This window comes from Olea europaea, chromosome 7 (genome assembly GCF_002742605.1).
Source record: "Olea europaea var. sylvestris chromosome 7, O_europaea_v1, whole genome shotgun sequence".
In the NCBI taxonomy this organism is placed as follows: Eukaryota; Viridiplantae; Streptophyta; class Magnoliopsida; order Lamiales; family Oleaceae; genus Olea; species Olea europaea.
The window spans coordinates 15,792,194-15,812,474 of record NC_036243.1 but is presented as its reverse complement, the minus strand read 5'-3'; the positions used below and the strand labels follow the sequence as shown (position 1 = coordinate 15,812,474).

The following is a 20,281-nucleotide window of genomic DNA, read 5'->3' as shown; positions in this document are numbered from 1 at the left end:
ACATCGTCGGTCGGAACACGAACCGAATCTGGTTGAAGGGAACCATTGTTGCAGCAACAGATTTTAGGCCAGATGAATGTGGTTCACGAGACAATGTCGGGGTTGGAATGAAGCGGAATGTTTGCTTGTTCCCATCATCTTGCCCCGACGATGCTCGCTGTCCCCTCTCTGGAACCATTTTCCCCTACATAATGCAATAATTATGGTTATCAAACTGCTCATGCAATCCATAAAATATCACAACGGATATTGAGAACAAGAGTACTAACTCGATCGTCGCCTATTCTAGAGCATTGTGCGACAACCGGTTCTATAATACCGTCAAATCACTCCTGTCCACAAAAAGCAAAAGTTAGAATAAATTCAAGCTATTATCACATCAGTGAAAGCATAAGCGTACTAACAGAATCTGGAGCATTCGGCCTGGAGTGGTATCGCTTGTTGTGACCCCGCTTTCTGCATACTGAGCATGTCATCTTCAGATGTCCCTTTCTCTGAATATAGTTTTTCTCGCTTGAATGCACTATCACGCCTTCATCCGCTCTTTTTCTCCAATTTATTTGTCTCTTTCCCTTTCGTAGCATAACTCATGATGATGGAGCAATGTCAAGCATATCCAACTGTGGCCATAAAGGCATACCATTGATCAGAAGCATGATGCTACTGTAGCACTGATGTACGTCTCAATCATGAAGCAGTTGTGGACAAAATCTTCTGGATCATTTCTGCAATCCCTTATCACTGCAACTGCATGTATGCAAGGTATGCCCGTAAGTTGCCACTCTCTGCATGCACAGGTTCTTCCACAGGTTCTTCCATGTAGATTGACAACATAAGTTTCGAAGCTGCATTCAACTTGCCATTCAAGACCACTTGAAAAGTGCAATGTGCATTCACGTGATTTCTCAGCATTCTTAACCAATTTTTTCTTGACCTTCGGACACAAGTGTCTTGTGCATCTCATCATCTTCTCTCGACACTTTTGAATCCTATTCATGAAGGTTAGTTGCAGTGATGTCAACATCGACAAGATCATCTTTTTTCTATCACTCCTCAAAGTCTTGTTGAACACTTCGCATAGATTGTTAAGCAGAATGTCACTCTTCGATTCATCTGAGAAATGTGATCTACTCCATTCTTGTGGTCGTCATTCCATAATCCATAGGTATGCCTCCTCACTTAGTTGACGAATTTGTTGCATCCAATGTTGATAGTCGGCAACAGTGGTGGACTTGGCAGCACGCCATAAATAATTCTTCAGAATTTTACTCTTAAACCCAGCATTAAAGAAGTCCGTGTACATATGTCGTACACAAAACCTATGCTCGGCTGCAGGGAAAAACTCGTTCGTCACATTTTGTAACCCCTTTTGTCTGTCCGTCATTAGAGTTCATCCCATTCCATTTCCAATACTAATATCCTCAGAGAGAGATGTCAAGAACCATCGCCAAGATGCAGTATTTTCTTTCTCAACAACTACATATGCAACAGGATAGATGCAATCATTAGTGTCAATACCAACTGCAATTAACATTATCCCTCTGAAAGAACCTCTTAAGTGACATCCGTTAACACCTACCACCATTCTACAACCATCTCGAAAACCTGCCTTACAATAATTTAAGCATACATAGATCTCCTTAAAGATTTGCTCCTGTAATGCAATAATAATCATGGACCCAACATTTGTCCGTAGTACCTCGGCTGCATAAGACCGCCTAAATTGCTCATGTAAACTTCCTACTAAAATTTCTTTAGCATATCTCCGCATTTTCCATGCCACATTTCTGCTAATGTCTGTGTGGAGATCCTTCTTCACTGTAGCCAAAATTAGCTCGATCTTCCAGTTTGGGTCAGCTTTGAATTGCTCTATTTATCGACAGGTCAAGAAAATGTAATTACAGTGTCTATTAAATTGGTCCCGACTACAAGTATGCTCAGATGTATAAGATTTTACTTGCATCCTCTCGGATGCATCCATTCTAGAAGCCCATATTCGCCATTGGCAACCCAATTTACAAATTCCTTGCACTCTTCTTTCATCATTTGCCTTGAACTTCACATTGGACCCGTTTAGTGCATCGTACATTCTCACCGCCTCTCGAAACTCTGCTGTAGAACTTAATATTTGACCTACCTCGAACTGAGGATTTCTCATGTCCTGATCAAAATTGAATTCAGGAAACTGATCACCACCATCATCATTAAATGAACATTGGGAAAGTAGTTCATCTGACGACGGCAGTTCCAATTCATCCACCTCGGTATTGTTGCACTCTTTTTGTTTGGGATGAACTTCATCTTGTCCATGGCCCAGTCCAATTTCAATCCCCCTCAATTACATTTCTATCATATTCGATGTCATCTTGTTCAGACTCAAAGTCGCGGTCGGAGTCAATGAAGTCTGGATCTTCCTCGCAATCTGTAGTACAATAGAACCACATTCAGCAAGAATAAATGCAAATGGTCAAAATCATGTAACTTCATGTAATGTATGTCTTTCGCATCGCAAATATGAACGGAAGAAAATAAAGATAAAGACAATGGTTATAACAAAATGGGATTAGGCTACGCCAACATGTTCAGCCAAGTGGGAATGGGACATTTTCATGTCATTAATTAAATATACATACTATTAAGGTAAAGATCCTGAAAACCTTTCTGTCATTCTGGGAAAACTATACTAATGCAGGATGTCATATGCTTCCATTTCTATTCTGCTTAGTCATTAAAACTGCCATCAATAAAGCAATTTACTACAAAATCTGTACAAAGGACCATATGAATTAATCACTCATACACAAAATTAGGAACGCGTGAAAAGAAAAAAAGTTTTGCCAGAAACAGAAATCCAAGAGATCATCACTACAACATTACAACTCCTGACAACCATGTCCATGAACTCTTTCAATGCCTAAAGCATAAAATCCAAAGAATCGAAGATTACCTTCGTGTCTGTCCATATAAGCGCCAGCGAGTACGGCATTGAAGTACTGAAATGAGAAGGGCGCTGCTTTTTCCCGCAAGTATTTGGGTCGTTGAGTAGTTCAATTTGGTTGGATGGTTGATTTTCTGGATTTAGGGCTCAGGGTTTGGTTCACTTCCTTCTGTACTTCGTGTTTCTTGGAGATGGAAGAAATGGGCCAGTTAAACGAAAACGTCCTTCAATGTGGGTTCTAAAAGGCGTGTTTGGGTATTCCAACGTGGAATCTGGCTTGGTAAGGAGATTCATATTTGGAAGGATTTAATTGGCCACATGATTTTTCCGTCTGCCATGTCATTTCGGGAACTAACGAATTTCAGCCGACGAGTAATGAAGTGGGATGGAGTGAAGTTCGGTGGCCACCGAGACAAGTTTCGAAGTTCGATGAGTAAGTCGAGACATTATGCAAAGTTCAGTGGCTACTGAAACATTTAACTCCAATTATATGTTCTTAAATTCTCGATATTCCTTATAAGTTAATGGGTCTTTGGTACCTAATTTCTGAAATTCATGAGTGATCAACAAGAACTAGAAGGTTCATGATTTTCGTGTTGTAACATTTCTTAACTCACTATTCTACTTCAAATTTCCTTAAAATTTGAGTTTTTTTCCGTTTCATGGGTAATTATCTGTAACCATTAAACGGTTGAGCGAGATAAGAAAATTTCCTAAATATGGAAGGCGTATTTTCATTTTCATACAAAATCTATCAATTTGTAATACAGTTGATGCAATCCAAGATGGAATTTGTTATTTCTTGGAGTGAATCCCCTTGACACGAGTCATATTTTCCTTGCTTGTTTGAGTTTTATTATTATCTTCTTACAATTTAAAGTGAAAATCAAACATTAATTTTAACAATACATTCACAACTAATATCTACCTTTATCCATGTATTTCGTGAGGTTCATTGGTCCTCTTAAATATAATCATATTATAAATTTTTTGAAACAAGCAAAAATTGCTTGAATCTCATAATTGCATAATTAATGAATATCCGATTGCTAAAAAATTTCTGTAACTAGGCCGATGTTTGACCATACATTTATGTTAACCTTAGAAAAAAAAGAGTAATGTTATTTAGTACTATTGGAATTTAATATCAATTTAGGTGGCATCATTTGTGTCATTAAATTATAGGTCCTATTAAATACAAGAACTTATAACTCATTATTATGACCTGCCACATACTTACACCTAAATTGGTGTTTGATAATATTATTCATAAATAAATCACTAGATCACATATTACTTGTACGAATTGCTGTAATATTCTTCCAGGTTTACATTAAACCTTTTCCAATATTGAAGAAGGGTTGTCTCATAATTGATAGTATTGTGACTTCATTTTGAATTGTAATAATATTATAAAATCACTAGAATCTTGAAGAAGTATCAAATATTACTTGTACAAATTGCAATATTATTATTCGAATTTTGCGCTAATACTTTTCCAATTTCGAAGAAGGATCAATTTAGGTATCTCATAATTGCTAATATTGCGAATTCATTTTGAATTGCAATATTACTGTTGCAATTTAGGTATCTCATAATTGCTAATATTGTGAATTCATTTAGAAATGCAATAATATTCTTGCAATTTTGCATTGAAGTTTGACAATGAAATATCTTAAGGTGCCTAAGAATTGTCACCATAAATAGCCTTCTAAAATCTTGATACAACACAAAAATCATTTTACAACAACTCGTACGTGATGAAAAGCCTCTTTTTATTTCTTATTCTATTGGCGTGTAACCTTCATCTCACAGTTTGCTCTTGTTTTTTTAGTACAAAATTTGAGATGCATGTCTCCAACCAACTCCCACAGGGATCAGTGCTGAAATTGCATTGTGCATCTAAAGATGATGATCTTGGGTATCATACTCTTGCTGTCGGCCAAGAATTTCGTTGGAAGTTTTGTGAAAACGTTTTCTCAGCTACATTATTTTTCTGCACTCTTAGGTGGGGTTCGGAGTTTGCTTCTTTCGATGCTTTTTATACTGCATGGGCACATAAATACTGTATTAGTGGTTCTTGCTTTTGGATAGCAGAGGATGATGGCATCTATTTTCAAGATTCGGATGCACATCCGTTCAAAGTGCTTGACTGGAAACATTAAGAATTATTAATGTATTAATTATTTTGTGCACTATGTTAAGATTCAATAATAATTAATCTATCCTTTTTAAGTTATATATTATCTATGTCAAGTTCAAATTTTATCAAAAGTGATTAGATTTTTCAATTAACAACTAATGCATGTATACGGGTTATAAGTTATGTCGAACTTTGTGTTGTGAATTTTGAGGATATATATTGGATCATCGGTCGGAAAACAATCACCACCATGTGCATCAATATTCATCGTTACCTACATTCGTCCTCCACATTGATATAGAGGACTATTGATCATTTGATTACCCGCAAGTGAACGGGATCGTGCGTGAACAAGTAATATAGTAGTGTGAAGAGTGTCGAACCCACGAGAACTATGTGTTTGATCCAATTAAAATTAATAATATCCTTAATCGAATAGCAAAATGAAGTTGTGACTAACTAATATTAAATCAGGCAACTAACTTGAAAACAAAGTAAAAATTTATCAAATTCGCGAGAAGTATTGCTAAGATGTTGAATCCCACTTGCTAATCCATTTTTCAATTCGATAATTTAAATTGACAATTTGAAATCATGCTTGTTGGTCAATGTTCCTATTTTAATTGAAAACCTCTTTTGATAGTTATCAAATCTATTTCCCTCATGCGACTTTCCTATCTCTCGATGAAAGATGCGAACATGATAAATACATTAAACGAGTTAGAACATCTTATAAAAATCATATGAAGCATAGATGTATATCTCTATCATCTATCGAACATTAAAATATGTATTATTATGTGCTAATGATCTTATTACCTCTCTCGATGATAATAAAATTCACAAACAATTCAATTAATGGCCAGATAATTGAAAAAAACAATTTAATCCATAATAAACATTCAAGAATTCAAACAAATTTAACGTCAATCTAATTATTCAAATCAAAAACGTCATAACAAGGGTTCATCACATTTTAGCAATATAAAAATCTAACCAAACATATTGTCGAAATTAAGCGCAAAAAAGATAAATGATATCACCAAAAATTGACGAAACGTTACTATTTCCCGTCCAATTGTTGATAAATTATCGAACAAAGATTGGAAATTAATACCACTTTCCAAAGCTGCCACCATTTTTTGTATGTCTCCCTTTTTTGTTCGGTTTGCGTGCCTATATAAAATCAATTCACTTGCTGCCTCCTTTTGCATATATACATATATTTGTGATTTGAAACAGCATGCAGCCATTTCTTTTTACAGCAATTTTAGCAGTTTTTTTTTTAGCAGATTCGGCGGGTTTTTTCTCATCAATTGCCGCCGAATAATGATACCATCTGTTTGTAATTTTCAGCAACAGTTAACCTCCTCTTTTTCTTCTTCTTTTTGTTTTTTGTTTTTTTGGCCTTTTTCTCGCCGCCGCCGATTGCCTCTTTTTTTATCTCCGGCCACTTGCCCTTTATTTTTTTTTCCTCTTTGCGTCTCCGTCCTCTTCTACCGTCTAATGTGTGATATAGCCGTCTAATTAAATTTCACTAGCCGGCAGCCCAGTTCAATTAATCTAACAAATGTCCAATTTGATTTTTACTTCCATTCCAAATACAAGTCCAATTAAGACCCAAATTAATTTTCATTGTCTTTAACATAAAGCCCACTTCCCATTCCAACTCCAATTGGTAAATGGCCCATCAACTTTATGTTTCTTCAATTTATCCAACAACCAGATTTAGTCCCCTTATTTTTGGATTTCTACCATTTTTCGATAATTTTTTGCTTCTTTCCTTCACTTCCTTTTCATTCAAAGAATTTACCTGTTAAACATAAGATAAAACAATTTAGGGTATAATTTGTCAAAAGAACTAATAAATATTATTATTTTAGGGCCTGAATAAGTTTATAAATTATACCTATCAACTATATATATATATATATATATGAAAACTGATTTAACACATTAAACACCCATGGATTCAATTGATTATCAATGATTTAACCATCAAATATTTTTTGATTCGCTATGAAAACCTAAGGCAAGCTGTCATACTTCGTTGATTGTCTATTATTATCGATTTGCTCCAATCGTTTTGTGTTCTTATTGCTTACAGGTTCGTTGCACCATTTAATTGGTATTAGATGGCTGCCATGCGTGATGCACCATATGCTAGTGGTGGTGGTAGTGGGGGGACTCCCATAATGTGGGTCTGCATCACTTTTGACTCCGATCGGAAAAATCCTTTCGTTGGTATAGAAGGGGAATAATTCGATGACAAATTGAAATAGTCTCAATTATGTGTCCAAATACTCAATATTCTTACAAATTAATGTGTCTTTGATACCTAATTTTCTGAAATTCATGGGTGATCAAGAAGAACCAGAAGGTTGTCTATGATTTTCTTGTTGTCACGCTTCTTAATGAGCCACTCCACTTCAAATTTCCTTGAAGTTCGAATTCTTTTCCTTTCACGGGTAATTATGTGTGAACATTAAAGGGTTGAGCGAGATAAGAAAATTTCCTAAAATATGGAATACCTCATTCTCGTATGAAACCCATGAATTTGTATTACTGTTGATACGATCCAAGATCGAAGAAGACTAAGGCCATGTCTGACTCGCATTCTTTCTAAAAAAATACATTTTTCAATAGTGATTTGATTTTATCTCAATCACACATGCTCAATAAAATAATATTAAACGTAAATCCAAAATTTTTATTATTTTTTAACTACACATTTTTCATCAATACATTATTCAAAAATACATTCTTATGGAAATAATATGGCTCAAACAAGGCTAAAGGCACGGTGTTTTTTATTTCTCGGAGTGAATCCCCTTGACATGAGTCATATTTTCCTTGCTTGCTGGATCTTTATTATAATCTCCTTATAATTTTAAAGTCAAAATTAACATTAATTTTAATTAAACATTCACCTTTAATATCTACTTTGTTATTCATACACATGGAGTTCATTATTCCTCTTAAATATAATCAAATTACTCCCTCCATTCCATTTATATAGATTGGTTTTGTGTTTCACATGGATTAAGAAATCTTATCAATGTTATTAAAAAAGTAATTTTTAACAAAAACTTTCATAGTTTATTCCTATTTATATTTGTACAATTTCAAGATTAAGCGAAAAAAAATGATTATAATTAGGCAAATTAAATAAAGGTATATTAATAAATGAACAAAACAAAACATTCTCAATACAGAAAGAAGATTATATAATTGAGACAAAAAAATAAAGAAAGCCAACCTATATAAATAGAACGGAGAGAGTATAATTTTTTTTATACGAGCAAAAAATTTCTTAACTACATTATTTTTCTGCACTCTTGGGTGGGGTTCAAAGAAGCAGTCTTTCAATGCTTTTACTTCAAAATGGGCAGATAAACACTGTCCAGTGCTTCTTACTTTTGGATAGCAAAGAGTAGTGGACTCTAATTTCATGATCAGTATGCATATCCCTCCAAAATATATGACTAGAAATAAGAATTATTAATGTATCACTTATTTTGTGCATTATGTTAAGACTCAATAATAATTAATCTATCCTTCGAGTTATATCTACATAAAGTTCAAATTTTAGATAGAGAAAGTGATTTGAATTTTCATTTAACCAGTAATGCATGCATACATGAGTTGAATTTGCTCTTCTAGTTCGTAGTTCTTTCTAGATGAAACAAAACTTAGTCAATCATCTAGACCAAATAGAATCGTCCAGTCCATGGATGAAATTATTTGAGCTATGAAATCAATTCATCTACAGAATTAAGACAGTTAAAGATAAAAATGAATATATTAACCACAATAGATTTTTTTTAAGTGATTTAAAATAGGAATTCTTTCTTTACTTTTACAAATTCAAAGAGGACTCACGTTCATTGAGAGAAATAGCAGCTCTATTTTCTTTAATCCAACTTCAGTTTTAGCCTAGACATCAATTAGGTAGCTGAAGTAACTTGAGCGAAAATCGATTATGACGCTGGGTAGGATAGTGATTATCCTATTGACTTGTTGTAGCAGATGATCCGCAAGAAAAGAACAACAGAAAACGCCCAAAAATCAGAGAAAATACTCTGAATTCAACTCAATATTATTAATAATGCCAAATGATCAAAATTAACCCACAAGCCATGTTAAATAACTACGAAATACGAAATTATAGGAAAATTACCAAAAATGGCAAAATCCCGAAATTATATCATAATAAAATATTAAGTAAAAGAAGTAAGTTGCCAAAAAACTGGCTTAATTCGAGTTTTCTAACATATGGAAAAAAGGAAACGAAATATTACCATAAATAGTAAAAAAATAACTTGGAATTGAATTTTGGAAAGGAAAACAGTGGATTTTGGGTTCGAAATTGACGTCTACAGCTCGGTAGCCACGACGTGCGCGCCGAAGAAAGCTTTCCGAATTGGGATTATAATAGCGATTCCGATAACCGTAACCAAAGTTATGGTCAAATTACTAAAGACTCGTCAAATTCCCCCAATTAAGGAAATAATGGTGATTCACTTTTCATTTTTGCGCTGATTCGCCATTTCATGGTATCTCAGCGCCATCATCGTGCTATTTGACAAATCAGCATCACTAGACTCGGATCCTCCTACATCAGGTTATGAAAGTGTGATTAATAATTGATTACACACTAGCCAAATATATATTTTTTCAATTTTACATATTCAACTGTTGGGGAAATAAAAAATTAACCGAATAAAAATGATGTGATCATATATTAATAAATAGCATTATTTATAAAAAAAAATGCTAAATAAAAGATGAACCAAAATCAATAAATATTTTTGGAAAAAGTAAAATGAAAAACCAAAATAGAGAACATTGTTGAGTGTCTCCATAAGATTTTTTAAATACAAGATACTCTATATTTTAGAGAGTTTATACTTAAAATAAGATTCAAGGAACTCTTTATTTTAATATTTTAAAATAGAGAATGAGTTTGATATTCTAATTTTAGAGAGTCAAACTCACTTTATATTTGTACTTTGTAATAACTACATCTAATAAGTTGTATATTTCCATACTTTAATTTCTAAAATATCAGTGTGAAGAAAGGATTGACCACCAATGTGTTTGCAGGCTCAATTTCTTCCTTCCATTAACACTATAACCAAGAACAATCGACCCAAGACAATTCCAAACTCTCCCACTTATGGTTGTTACGAGATTATCCACATAGGAGACCACAAAGGTAGGCAATAATACAATAACAATCACCACAAAAGCAAAGATGAAAAGAGGCAGAGATGGGCAGAAGGAAAAGACCAATTTCTCAGAAAGAGGGAGGCTCACAGTTTAGTTGCAAGAGAAACCCAATATATTTAACTTATGAGGCCACATGAGTTAAGTTACAATAGGGTAAACAATGGGTCAAGTAAGGCCCAATCAATAGACAAATGGGCTGCAAAGTGAACTTCTCTTATTTTGGCTATCTAAGCAAGTTGGGCCATGAGCAACACTAAATATTTAGGTTGCTTCAAATGCCCCAATTAACCTTCGATCGAGTTATTTCGATTGTGTTGCTATATTTTTCATTCAGTCATTTGCCAAAGCTGACTAGAAATTAAACCAAATTAACTTCATAGCTTGGGAGGTCATTTGACAACAATTTACCCTATCAACCTCCACCTTGGTGTTAAAGGACCTGCAAGGAAAACATATATATAACTAGCGACACCTCTAAAAGGAGAATTGATAAAATTGGAAATCATTTACCTGTACCAATGTTTAGAAGATCCTTGCAGCTTATAAACTTTACCAGTGGTGGCACTTTCGTGGCCATGTCTGAAGGGTTGTATCGTGTATTGACCTTTTCAACTCTTACCACTCTGGTGATACAATATCTCTAATGAAATGTAATCTAACGTCAATGTGTTTAATGCATTCGTAAAAAAAGGATTTTTGCATAAATGTATAGAAAACTGACTATGGGAACACACTACCACATAATCATTCAAGACATATAGTTCATGAACCAGACCTCTAAGCCACAAATCCTCTTTAATTGCTTCAGTGGTAGCAATATATTCTGGCTTTGTTGTGGATAATGTAACAATGCGTTGTAACTGTGATTTTCAACTAATGCAAGAATTAGATAAGGTAAAAACATAAGAGTAAGTTGATTTCCTACCATCCATGTCCCCTGCATAGTCAATATCTACAAAACTCTTCAATTTCACTCCTTCCTTATTAGCACCAAACTTAAGACCTACATCATTAGTACCCTTCAAGTATCTTAATAACCACTTTAAGGCTTCCCAATGTTTAGAATCCGAATTAGACACGTACCTACTGAGAGTACTAACAGAGAAAGCTAAATTCGATCAAGTGCAAACCATCAAATACATTATGAAACCAATCACATTAGAATATGAAATTCTATTCATGTATTCTACTTCACGTTTATTGCAAGGAGCCTGATCATTATATAATACAAAGTGATTAGCTAGAAGCAATGATTCATATCAAATCTTTTCAACACTTAGTCTCGTCTCTTTTGATTTCTATGCCTAGAATTGTCTTAACCTTACATAGGTCTTTCATGTCAAATTCGCCACTTTGCTTTTATATTGTTTATCAACTTAGGTGATGAACCAATCAAAAGCATGTCGTCCACATATAGCAATAAAAACAAATAATTGTTATCAGTATCGTTGTGTTGAAAATACAGACAATGACCAAACTTATTTCTTTGGAACCCTATAGTGAGTGCAAATGAATCAAATCTTTTGTACCATTGTCTAGGTGACTGTTTCAAGCTATACAAAGACCTTTTAAGAAAAAAATACATGATCAGGGTTTTAGCTTATCCTTAAAACCTCTTGGTTGATTCATAAAGATTTGTTCGTCAAACTCACGATGTAAAAAATAGTTTTTACATCAAGTTTTTCAAGTTCCCAGTTAAAATGTATGACCAATGCAAGCATGACCCTAATAATAGTGTACTTAACAATTGGTAAGAAAATCTCATTATAATCAACATCTCCCTTCTGTGTGTAGCCTTTAGCCGCTAACCTAGTCTTAAACTTTAAGGGTTCCGAGCTACTGGTACCTTCTTTAACCTTAAAGATCTACTTGCAATCGAAGGTCGATTTATTCTTAGGTCTAGATACTAGCTCCCAAATCTAATTCATCTCTAGAGAACTCATCTCCTCTTTCATTGCCTTAAACCACTCTTTGGATTGTTCGCTCATTGCCTCTTCGAAGGTTTTTGGTTCTCTATCAACTAGTTCTTCGTAACTAGTATGTGCGAAAGCTAACTCAAATTCATATCCAAATCTCCTAGGTTCTCTCGTTTGTCTCCTTTCTTTATCCATAACTAAATTGTAGTTGGCCAATGATTTTCTTCCTCAGGGTGCTCTTCTACCACTACTTCATCTCTATTAGCCAACTCGGGTTCCTAAGCCCAAGTTTCCACCTCATTTAGAGTAGTAGGGATAGATGTGCTAAGCTTTTTTAATAAGTTGTATATTTCCATACTTTAATTTCTAAAATATCAGTGTGAAGAAAGGATTGACCACCAATGTGTTTGCAGGCTCAATTTCTTCCTTCCATTAACACTATAACCAAGAACAATCGACCCAAGACAATTCCAAACTCTCCCACTTATGGTTGTTACGAGATTATCCACATAGGAGACCACAAAGGTAGGCAATAATACAATAACAATCACCACAAAAGCAAAGATGAAAAGAGGCAGAGATGGGCAGAAGGAAAAGACCAATTTCTCAGAAAGAGGGAGGCTCACAGTTTAGTTGCAAGAGAAACCCAATATATTTAACTTATGAGGCCACATGAGTTAAGTTACAATAGGGTAAACAATGGGTCAAGTAAGGCCCAATCAATAGACAAATGGGCTGCAAAGTGAACTTCTCTTATTTTGGCTATCTAAGCAAGTTGGGCCATGAGCAACACTAAATATTTAGGTTGCTTCAAATGCCCCAATTAACCTTCGATCGAGTTATTTCGATTGTGTTGCTATATTTTTCATTCAGTCATTTGCCAAAGCTGACTAGAAATTAAACCAAATTAACTTCATAGCTTGGGAGGTCATTTGACAACAATTTACCCTATCAACTTCCACCTTGGTGTTAAAGGACCTGCAAGGAAAACATATATATAACTAGCGACACCTCTAAAAGGAGAATTGATAAAATTGGAAATCATTTACCTGTACCAATGTTTAGAAGATCCTTGCAGCTTATAAACTTTACCAGTGGTAGCACTTTCGTGGCCATGTCTGAAGGGTTGTATCGTGTATTGACCTTTTCAACTCTTACCACTCTGGTGATACAATATCTCTAATGAAATGTAATCTAACGTCAATGTGTTTAATGCATTCGTAAAAAAAGGATTTTTGCATAAATGTATAGAAAACTGACTATGGGAACACACTACCACATAATCATTCAAGACATATAGTTCATGAACCAGACCTCTAAGCCACAAATCCTCTTTAATTGCTTCAGTGGTAGCAATATATTCTGGCTTTGTTGTGGATAATGTAACAATGCGTTGTAACTGTGATTTTCAACTAATGCAAGAATTAGATAAGGTAAAAACATAAGAGTAAGTTGATTTCCTACCATCCATGTCCCCTGCATAGTCAATATCTACAAAACTCTTCAATTTCACTCCTTCCTTATTAGCACCAAACTTAAGACCTACATCATTAGTACCCTTCAAGTATCTTAATAACCACTTTAAGGCTTCCCAATGTTTAGAATCCGAATTAGACACGTACCTACTGAGAGTACTAACAGAGAAAGCTAAATTCGATCAAGTGCAAACCATCAAATACATTATGAAACCAATCACATTAGAATATGAAATTCTATTCATGTATTCTACTTCACGTTTATTGCAAGGAGCCTGATCATTATATAATACAAAGTGATTAGCTAGAAGCAATGATTCATATCAAATCTTTTCAACACTTAGTCTCGTCTCTTTTGATTTCTATGCCTAGAATTGTCTTAACCTTACATAGGTCTTTCATGTCAAATTCGCCACTTTGCTTTTATATTGTTTATCAACTTAGGTGATGAACCAATCAAAAGCATGTCGTCCACATATAGCAATAAAAACAAATAATTGTTATCAGTATCGTTGTGTTGAAAATACAGACAATGACCAAACTTATTTCTTTGGAACCCTATAGTGAGTGCAAATGAATCAAATCTTTTGTACCATTGTCTAGGTGACTGTTTCAAGCTATACAAAGACCTTTTAAGAAAAAAATACATGATCAGGGTTTTAGCTTATCCTTAAAACCTCTTGGTTGATTCATAAAGATTTGTTCGTCAAACTCACGATGTAAAAAATAGTTTTTACATCAAGTTTTTCAAGTTCCCAGTTAAAATGTATGACCAATGCAAGCATGACCCTAATAATAGTGTACTTAACAATTGGTAAGAAAATCTCATTATAATCAACATCTCCCTTCTGTGTGTAGCCTTTAGCCGCTAACCTAGTCTTAAACCTTAAGGGTTCCGAGCTACTGGTACCTTCTTTAACCTTAAAGATCTACTTGCAATCGAAGGTCGATTTATTCGTAGGTCTAGATACTAGCTCCCAAATCTAATTCATCTCTAGAGAACTCATCTCCTCTTTCATTGCCTTAAACCACTCTTTGGATTGTTCGCTCATTGCCTCTTCGAAGGTTTTTGGTTCTCTATCAACTAGTTCTTCATAACTAGTATGTGCGAAAGCTAACTCAAATTCATATCCGAATCTCCTAGGTTCTCTCGTTTGTCTCCTTTCTTTATCCATAACTAAATTGTAGTTGGCCAATGATTTTCTTCCTCAGGGTGCTCTTCTACCACTACTTCATCTCTATTAGCCAACTCGGGTTCCTAAGCCCAAGTTTCCACCTCATTTAGAGTAGTAGGGATAGATGTGCTAAGCTTTTTTAGCTCCACCTTAAACTGATATCCCTCTTCACATGGTCTTGTTTCACTCATGGGTTTAGGTTCACCTTTAAGGCAAGGCATCTCATCTTCGTTAAACGTAACATCCCTACTCACGATGACGTTAACCACTTTTTGACTTCTATTCCATAACCCATAACCCTTAACGCCCTCAAGGTATCTTAAAAATACACACTTTCTAGCTCTAGTTTCAAACTTTCCCTTACTTTGATGAGAGAAAGAGCACAACCAAAAGTTCTAAGTATAGAGTAATCACTTAATTTACCAGACCACTTTTCATGAGGATTATTGCCATTTAAAGCAGCAGATGGAGTTAGATTAATCAAATAACAAGAAGTTATAACAACTTCACCCCCAAAATAACGTTGGGACACTAGAACTTAACATCATGCAACGTACTTTATCAAGTATGGCTCTATTTATCCTTTCCACTACACCTTTTTGCTGCGGAGTGTAAGGAACAGTCTTATGTCTTTTTACACATACTATCAAATTCATTGTTACAAAACTCTAGGCCATTATCTTTTCTAAAAAATTTAGTTCGTTTGCCAATTTAGTTTTCCACTTGCCTTTTTTAGTTATTAAAGTTGTGAAAGTGTCAGATTTATCCTTCAAAAGATAAACCCATACTTTTCTAGTGTAGTTATCAATAATAGACAAGACATACCTATTCCTACCCGATGTAGGATTACTAGCAGGACCCCACAAATCAGGATGCACATATTCAAGCATACTTTTAGTTTTATGAACACTAGTGGAGAAAGATATTTTATTATACTTACTAAGCATACAGTGATCACAGAATGACAAATTAGACAGGTAGTCTACCAAATGCTCACTTTCATTACGAAGCTTAAATCCTTTAATGCCTATATGTTCAAGCCTATTGTGCCATGTATATGTGTGATCAACATTGGCAAAAGAGATAGAGGAGTTTAAACCTCTAATCACTTATCTCGTAATGATATAAATGTCGTTTTTCTTAGCACCCTTAATAGAGACTAAAGCACCCTTAATTATCTTTAATGTTCCATTTCCAATTTTACCGGTGAAGTCATCTTTTTCTAATTTTCCTACCGAAATCAAATTCTTAGACAGCTCAAGAATATAAATCTAACATTTTTCAAAGTGTATACAAAACCAATGTCAAATTTTATATTAATGTCACCAATTCCAGTAATAGTATAGACAATATTACCATACAGCACAACATGCCCGGTGTTAGATTCATGCAAGTTTCTAAACCAATTTTTTTCAGATATCACATGAAAAGATGCACCAAAATCAAGTATCTACTTATGCATATGGGAATTAGCAGTTAGATTCAATTCAATGGTATACGCAATAAGACTTGTAATCATATAAATCTCACCGTCATCCACACGGAAGTAGAAGACAACACGTAAACCTCGTCTCTCTCCTTAACCTTTAGCTTACTCTTCCCCTTATAACAATATTTTATAAAATGTCATGTGTTCCCATAGCTATAGCATTTTCTAACCTTCATTTTGGACTTTGATCTAGACCGACCCTTGCCCTTCTTCTTCCATCCATTACTACTTAACTCGCTTCTACTTTGTATCCATCATGACTGTTTTGCCTAAACTGAGTTCTACTTCGCATTATATGTATTTCATCATTTTTCATATCATATTTTTCAGCTCCAATTTTCATCTCCTTACTCTATGATAATTTCAGGCGTCAAAATGTCCCTACCATACTTAATAGCATTTTTAACTTTTTTATATGAGTCAGGCATAGAATTGAGCAAAATTATGGCCTTATAGGTTTCAGACTCTGCCTTATCACAGTTAACAATACCTTGCACTAATTTGTTAAACACATCTAAATTGTCATCTAGATCCTTTGAAGGATCTATTTTAAAGCTGAAGAAAATTTCAAGTAAAGCTTGTTCGGGGTAAATTTGAAAAAATATAGATCTTTCAATTTTTTCCAAAGCTCTTTGGTGGTTTTTAGTTTACCTACATTTTTTAAAATGACGTCAAATAAGTATAAAATAATTGAGTTGTAAGCAAAGCCCATTGACTTCATCTTTTTGTTCTTTTGAAAAATCAGTTGAAAAATTGCCTTCAATGATTTTTGAAATTTTTGTTGGACCAAATTACCTTTCATTTTTTGTTGTCAGATTGAAAAATCACATTTTTCATTAAAAATCCTCAAACTGAAGTTGTGAGTTGTCATTTTCACAAAACAATCAAGAATGCACAAAACACAGTCAAGCCACACAAAGTAGTCTTAGGGTCACAGATATTATATTCCGTTCTAAATTTACAGGGTTTCATAAGACTCATGATCTTAGATTAAGGGAATGTTCGAATGGGTAAGGTCTCGGTATTTTAACAAAATAAATAAGCAGTGGAAATGACAATACAACAAAAATAGATATGTTTAATAGATAATAAGTTTCACGACAATTATAGCCCCAAGAACAATACGCTGATTTAACAAAAGCAAGTACTCAATCAAATAGTTAGGATCATGTAATCCTAATTCCTAGCACAGGTAATGTTATTCCTTCACAGTAACCACAACCCTATTGTCATCCCTACACGGTGGCGCGATAATGCTGAAACTTAAACGGGTTAAGCCAACTTATCAGAGCGGACCTATTTGAGTCCGTAAAGTCGAGAGCTGCGAATTTGCTACTTTAGGGCCACCATTATTCGTCGTAAAGATTCAATAAATATACCAATGCCAATCGCTACAAAAGCATTTGATGTCCAGTGGCAAAATAGTCCAAGTTTTTCTGCGTAACCTGAAACACAAAACAAATAGTATCAGCGCGTTCAGGAGGTCAAAATAAACATAATGCCAAAAAAAATCACTATGAAAAACTCCACACACGTCGTCGTCGCCACCGTCGCCATGCGCCCCACCACCGGAGGTGCCTTGGTCTACAGGTTATGAGTCCAGCCTCCATTTGTCCAATAGAGGTCACATTTGGCTGGAATTAGAGAGATTTCAAATCCGATTGCAAGAGAAATTTGTCCTTTTCTCTCTACTTATGGCCAAATTTCTTTCCAGATTTCCACCACCTAGGCTCTGATACAAGATGTGAAGAAAGGATTGACCACCAATGTGTTTGCCAAGCTCGATTTCTTCCTTCTATTAACACTACAGCCAAGAACAATCGACCCAAGACAATTCCAAGCCCTCCCACTTAAGGTTGCCAAGAAATTATCCACATAGGAGACCACAAAGTTAAGCAATAACATAATAACAATCACCACATAGGCAGAAATGAAAAGAGGCGGAGACGGGCAAAAGGAGAAAACCAATTTCTCAAAAAAAGAGAGGTGCACGATTTGGTTGCATGAGAAAGGAGAGAAGACCCAATATATTTAACTTATGAGGCCACATAAGGTAAGTCACAATAGGGTAAATAATGGGTCAAGTAAAGCCCAATCAGTAGACAAATGGACTGCCAAGTGAACTTCTCTTATTTTGGCCATCTAAGCAAGTGAGTTGGGCCATGAGCAACACTAAATATTTAGATTGCTTTAAATGGTCCAATTAACCTTCGAATTGGATCGTTTTGATTGTGTTACTATATTTTCCATTCAGTCATTTGCCAAAGCCAACTGGGAATTAAACTAAATTAATATCATACCTTGGGAGGTTGTTTGACAACAACTTGCCCCAACAATTATAACCATATTGAAATTGATTGGTTGCATATAAACATAAGATGAGAGAAATCAATAAATATTTATTGAAAAAGCTAATTAAAGAGCCAAAATATATAACATTGTTTATATTATCCATGATAGTATTTATTCAAATTAACAATCTCAATCTAATCAATGTATTTTAAAGTAAACCTACAAGATAATGAAACATTTAATTGTAACGCAACGACAATTTCCAAATAGTATAAAATACATATGAGCTCCGCATTTAATTGTTAACTTTAGCGAGCTAGCTAAACATTGCTTCATAGACAATAAAGTGACTTTAACTGATGCATCCCATGTTAAGTTTAGGAGTAATGTTATTTAGTCTCGTTAGAGTTATAATCTCAATTTATGTGATGCTAATGTGCTATTAAATGATAAATAATTTAATTTTACCTTTCATATAATTTATCAACTAACACCACGTAGATTGGGATTATAACTCCAGTGAGACTAAATAGCATTATTCTAAGTTTAGTTAGTGTTTGATCGTCACACGTTTAGAATTTAAAGGAGCGTGGATTATTGAATTTGGATTAAAAGTAGAATTTAAATAGGTATATTTACAAAATTAAATGATTGTGCAATAGACAATTTCATGAATAAAATGAGATTATAATTATTATTTTTTTCGGCATACACGGTAATGGTTGTATGTGACTGTAGTAAAAAAAAAAATAAATAAATAAAAGGAAGCGAAAGGCAATTAATGATTGTGCAATGGTCATTTCCCTAAAATAAGATATACTTATTTTTCATTCTTTTTGGTGATAAATTAGGATTGGAAAAAAGAAAAAAGGCAAAAGAAAAAATGATTGTGTAATGGTCATTTTCTTGTCGTCATTTTCCTGCATAAATGAGATTTTGATTATTTTTTATAAATGAGTTATGAGATTGAACCAAAAAATGGGAGAAGGAAGAAGCAAAAAGTAAATAAATGCCAAACTCACTCTATATTTTTAATGTACAATGATTGAATTTAATAAGTTACAGATTTCAATATTATACTTCTTAAACTATTCAAAACATATTTAAATTAATTAGTAGTAGCACATCTTATGTATCGAATGAATGATGTGCGTAATATTTTTGATGTATTAATATTCTTTTTTAAAGTAGTTGAGGTATTTAATATTGTCAAATACAAAATTAAAATTGTAAAGAATAATTTTTTTTAATGGAATAATATATATAATGTGAGAATGTTGAATAAGGATTGATTGCTCTTATTTTTCCATTTCGAAGTCTGTATATTTTTTCTTTCTCAAGCATTATAAATATATCTCTTAAAGTTCTCTTGCCACATCAACAATGAGAAATTTTTATTCTTCCCACTAGGAGGTGGGGATCAAGCTTGATACATCTATACCTATTTCCAATTGTGTGGTCATGAATACACTTTAGACACTACTTTAGAATTATGTATAGTAAAAGTAGAACAAATAAAACTAATGTAACAAATAAAAATCATTTTTTTCCTCTTCGAACCTACGTCAGTAGAACAAATAAAACTAATGTAACAAATAAAAATCATTTTTTTCCTCTTCGA

General features: G+C 34.0%; 2 protein-coding genes across 2 annotated transcripts; one reads left to right on the top strand and one right to left on the bottom strand.

Annotated features, from left to right (window-relative positions):
* Positions 1-1,390: 1,390 nt before the first annotated feature.
* On the bottom strand, positions 1,391-2,963 carry LOC111397963. The gene is made up of 4 exons (XM_023024924.1): positions 2,948-2,963; positions 2,343-2,422; positions 1,903-2,185; positions 1,391-1,818 (listed from the first exon to the last, which is right to left on the bottom strand). The coding sequence occupies exons 1-4, from the start codon at positions 2,961-2,963 to the stop codon at positions 1,391-1,393; spliced, it is 807 nt and encodes a 268-aa protein (XP_022880692.1).
* A 35-nt stretch (positions 2,964-2,998) lies between these two features.
* On the top strand, positions 2,999-5,103 carry LOC111397961 (S-protein homolog 7-like). Its single transcript, XM_023024923.1, has 4 exons — positions 2,999-3,026; positions 3,130-3,218; positions 3,304-3,371; positions 4,773-5,103. Exons 1-4 carry the CDS (start codon positions 2,999-3,001, stop codon positions 5,101-5,103), a joined length of 516 nt encoding a protein of 171 aa, XP_022880691.1.
* The last annotated feature ends 15,178 nt before the right edge of the window (positions 5,104-20,281 follow it).

What these genes read in the sequence shown, in the direction of transcription:
- LOC111397963 (XM_023024924.1), bottom strand. An exon ending in ACATCGAATATGATAGAAAT is followed by an intron (nt 2,186 to 2,342) that starts GTAATTGAGGGG and finishes GGTGGTGATCAG; the next exon opens with TTTCCTGAATTCAATTTTGA. An exon ending in GGACCAATTTAATAGACACT is followed by an intron (nt 1,819 to 1,902) that starts GTAATTACATTT and finishes TTTTGGCTACAG; the next exon opens with TGAAGAAGGATCTCCACACA.
- LOC111397961 (XM_023024923.1), top strand. Translation starts at nt 2,999, where the DNA reads ATGAGAAGGGCGCTGCTTTTTCCCGCAA. An exon ending in GGCGCTGCTTTTTCCCGCAA is followed by an intron (nt 3,027 to 3,129) that starts GTATTTGGGTCG and finishes TGTTTCTTGGAG; the next exon opens with ATGGAAGAAATGGGCCAGTT. An exon ending in CAAGTTTCGAAGTTCGATGA is followed by an intron (nt 3,372 to 4,772) that starts GTAAGTCGAGAC and finishes TTGTTTTTTTAG; the next exon opens with TACAAAATTTGAGATGCATG.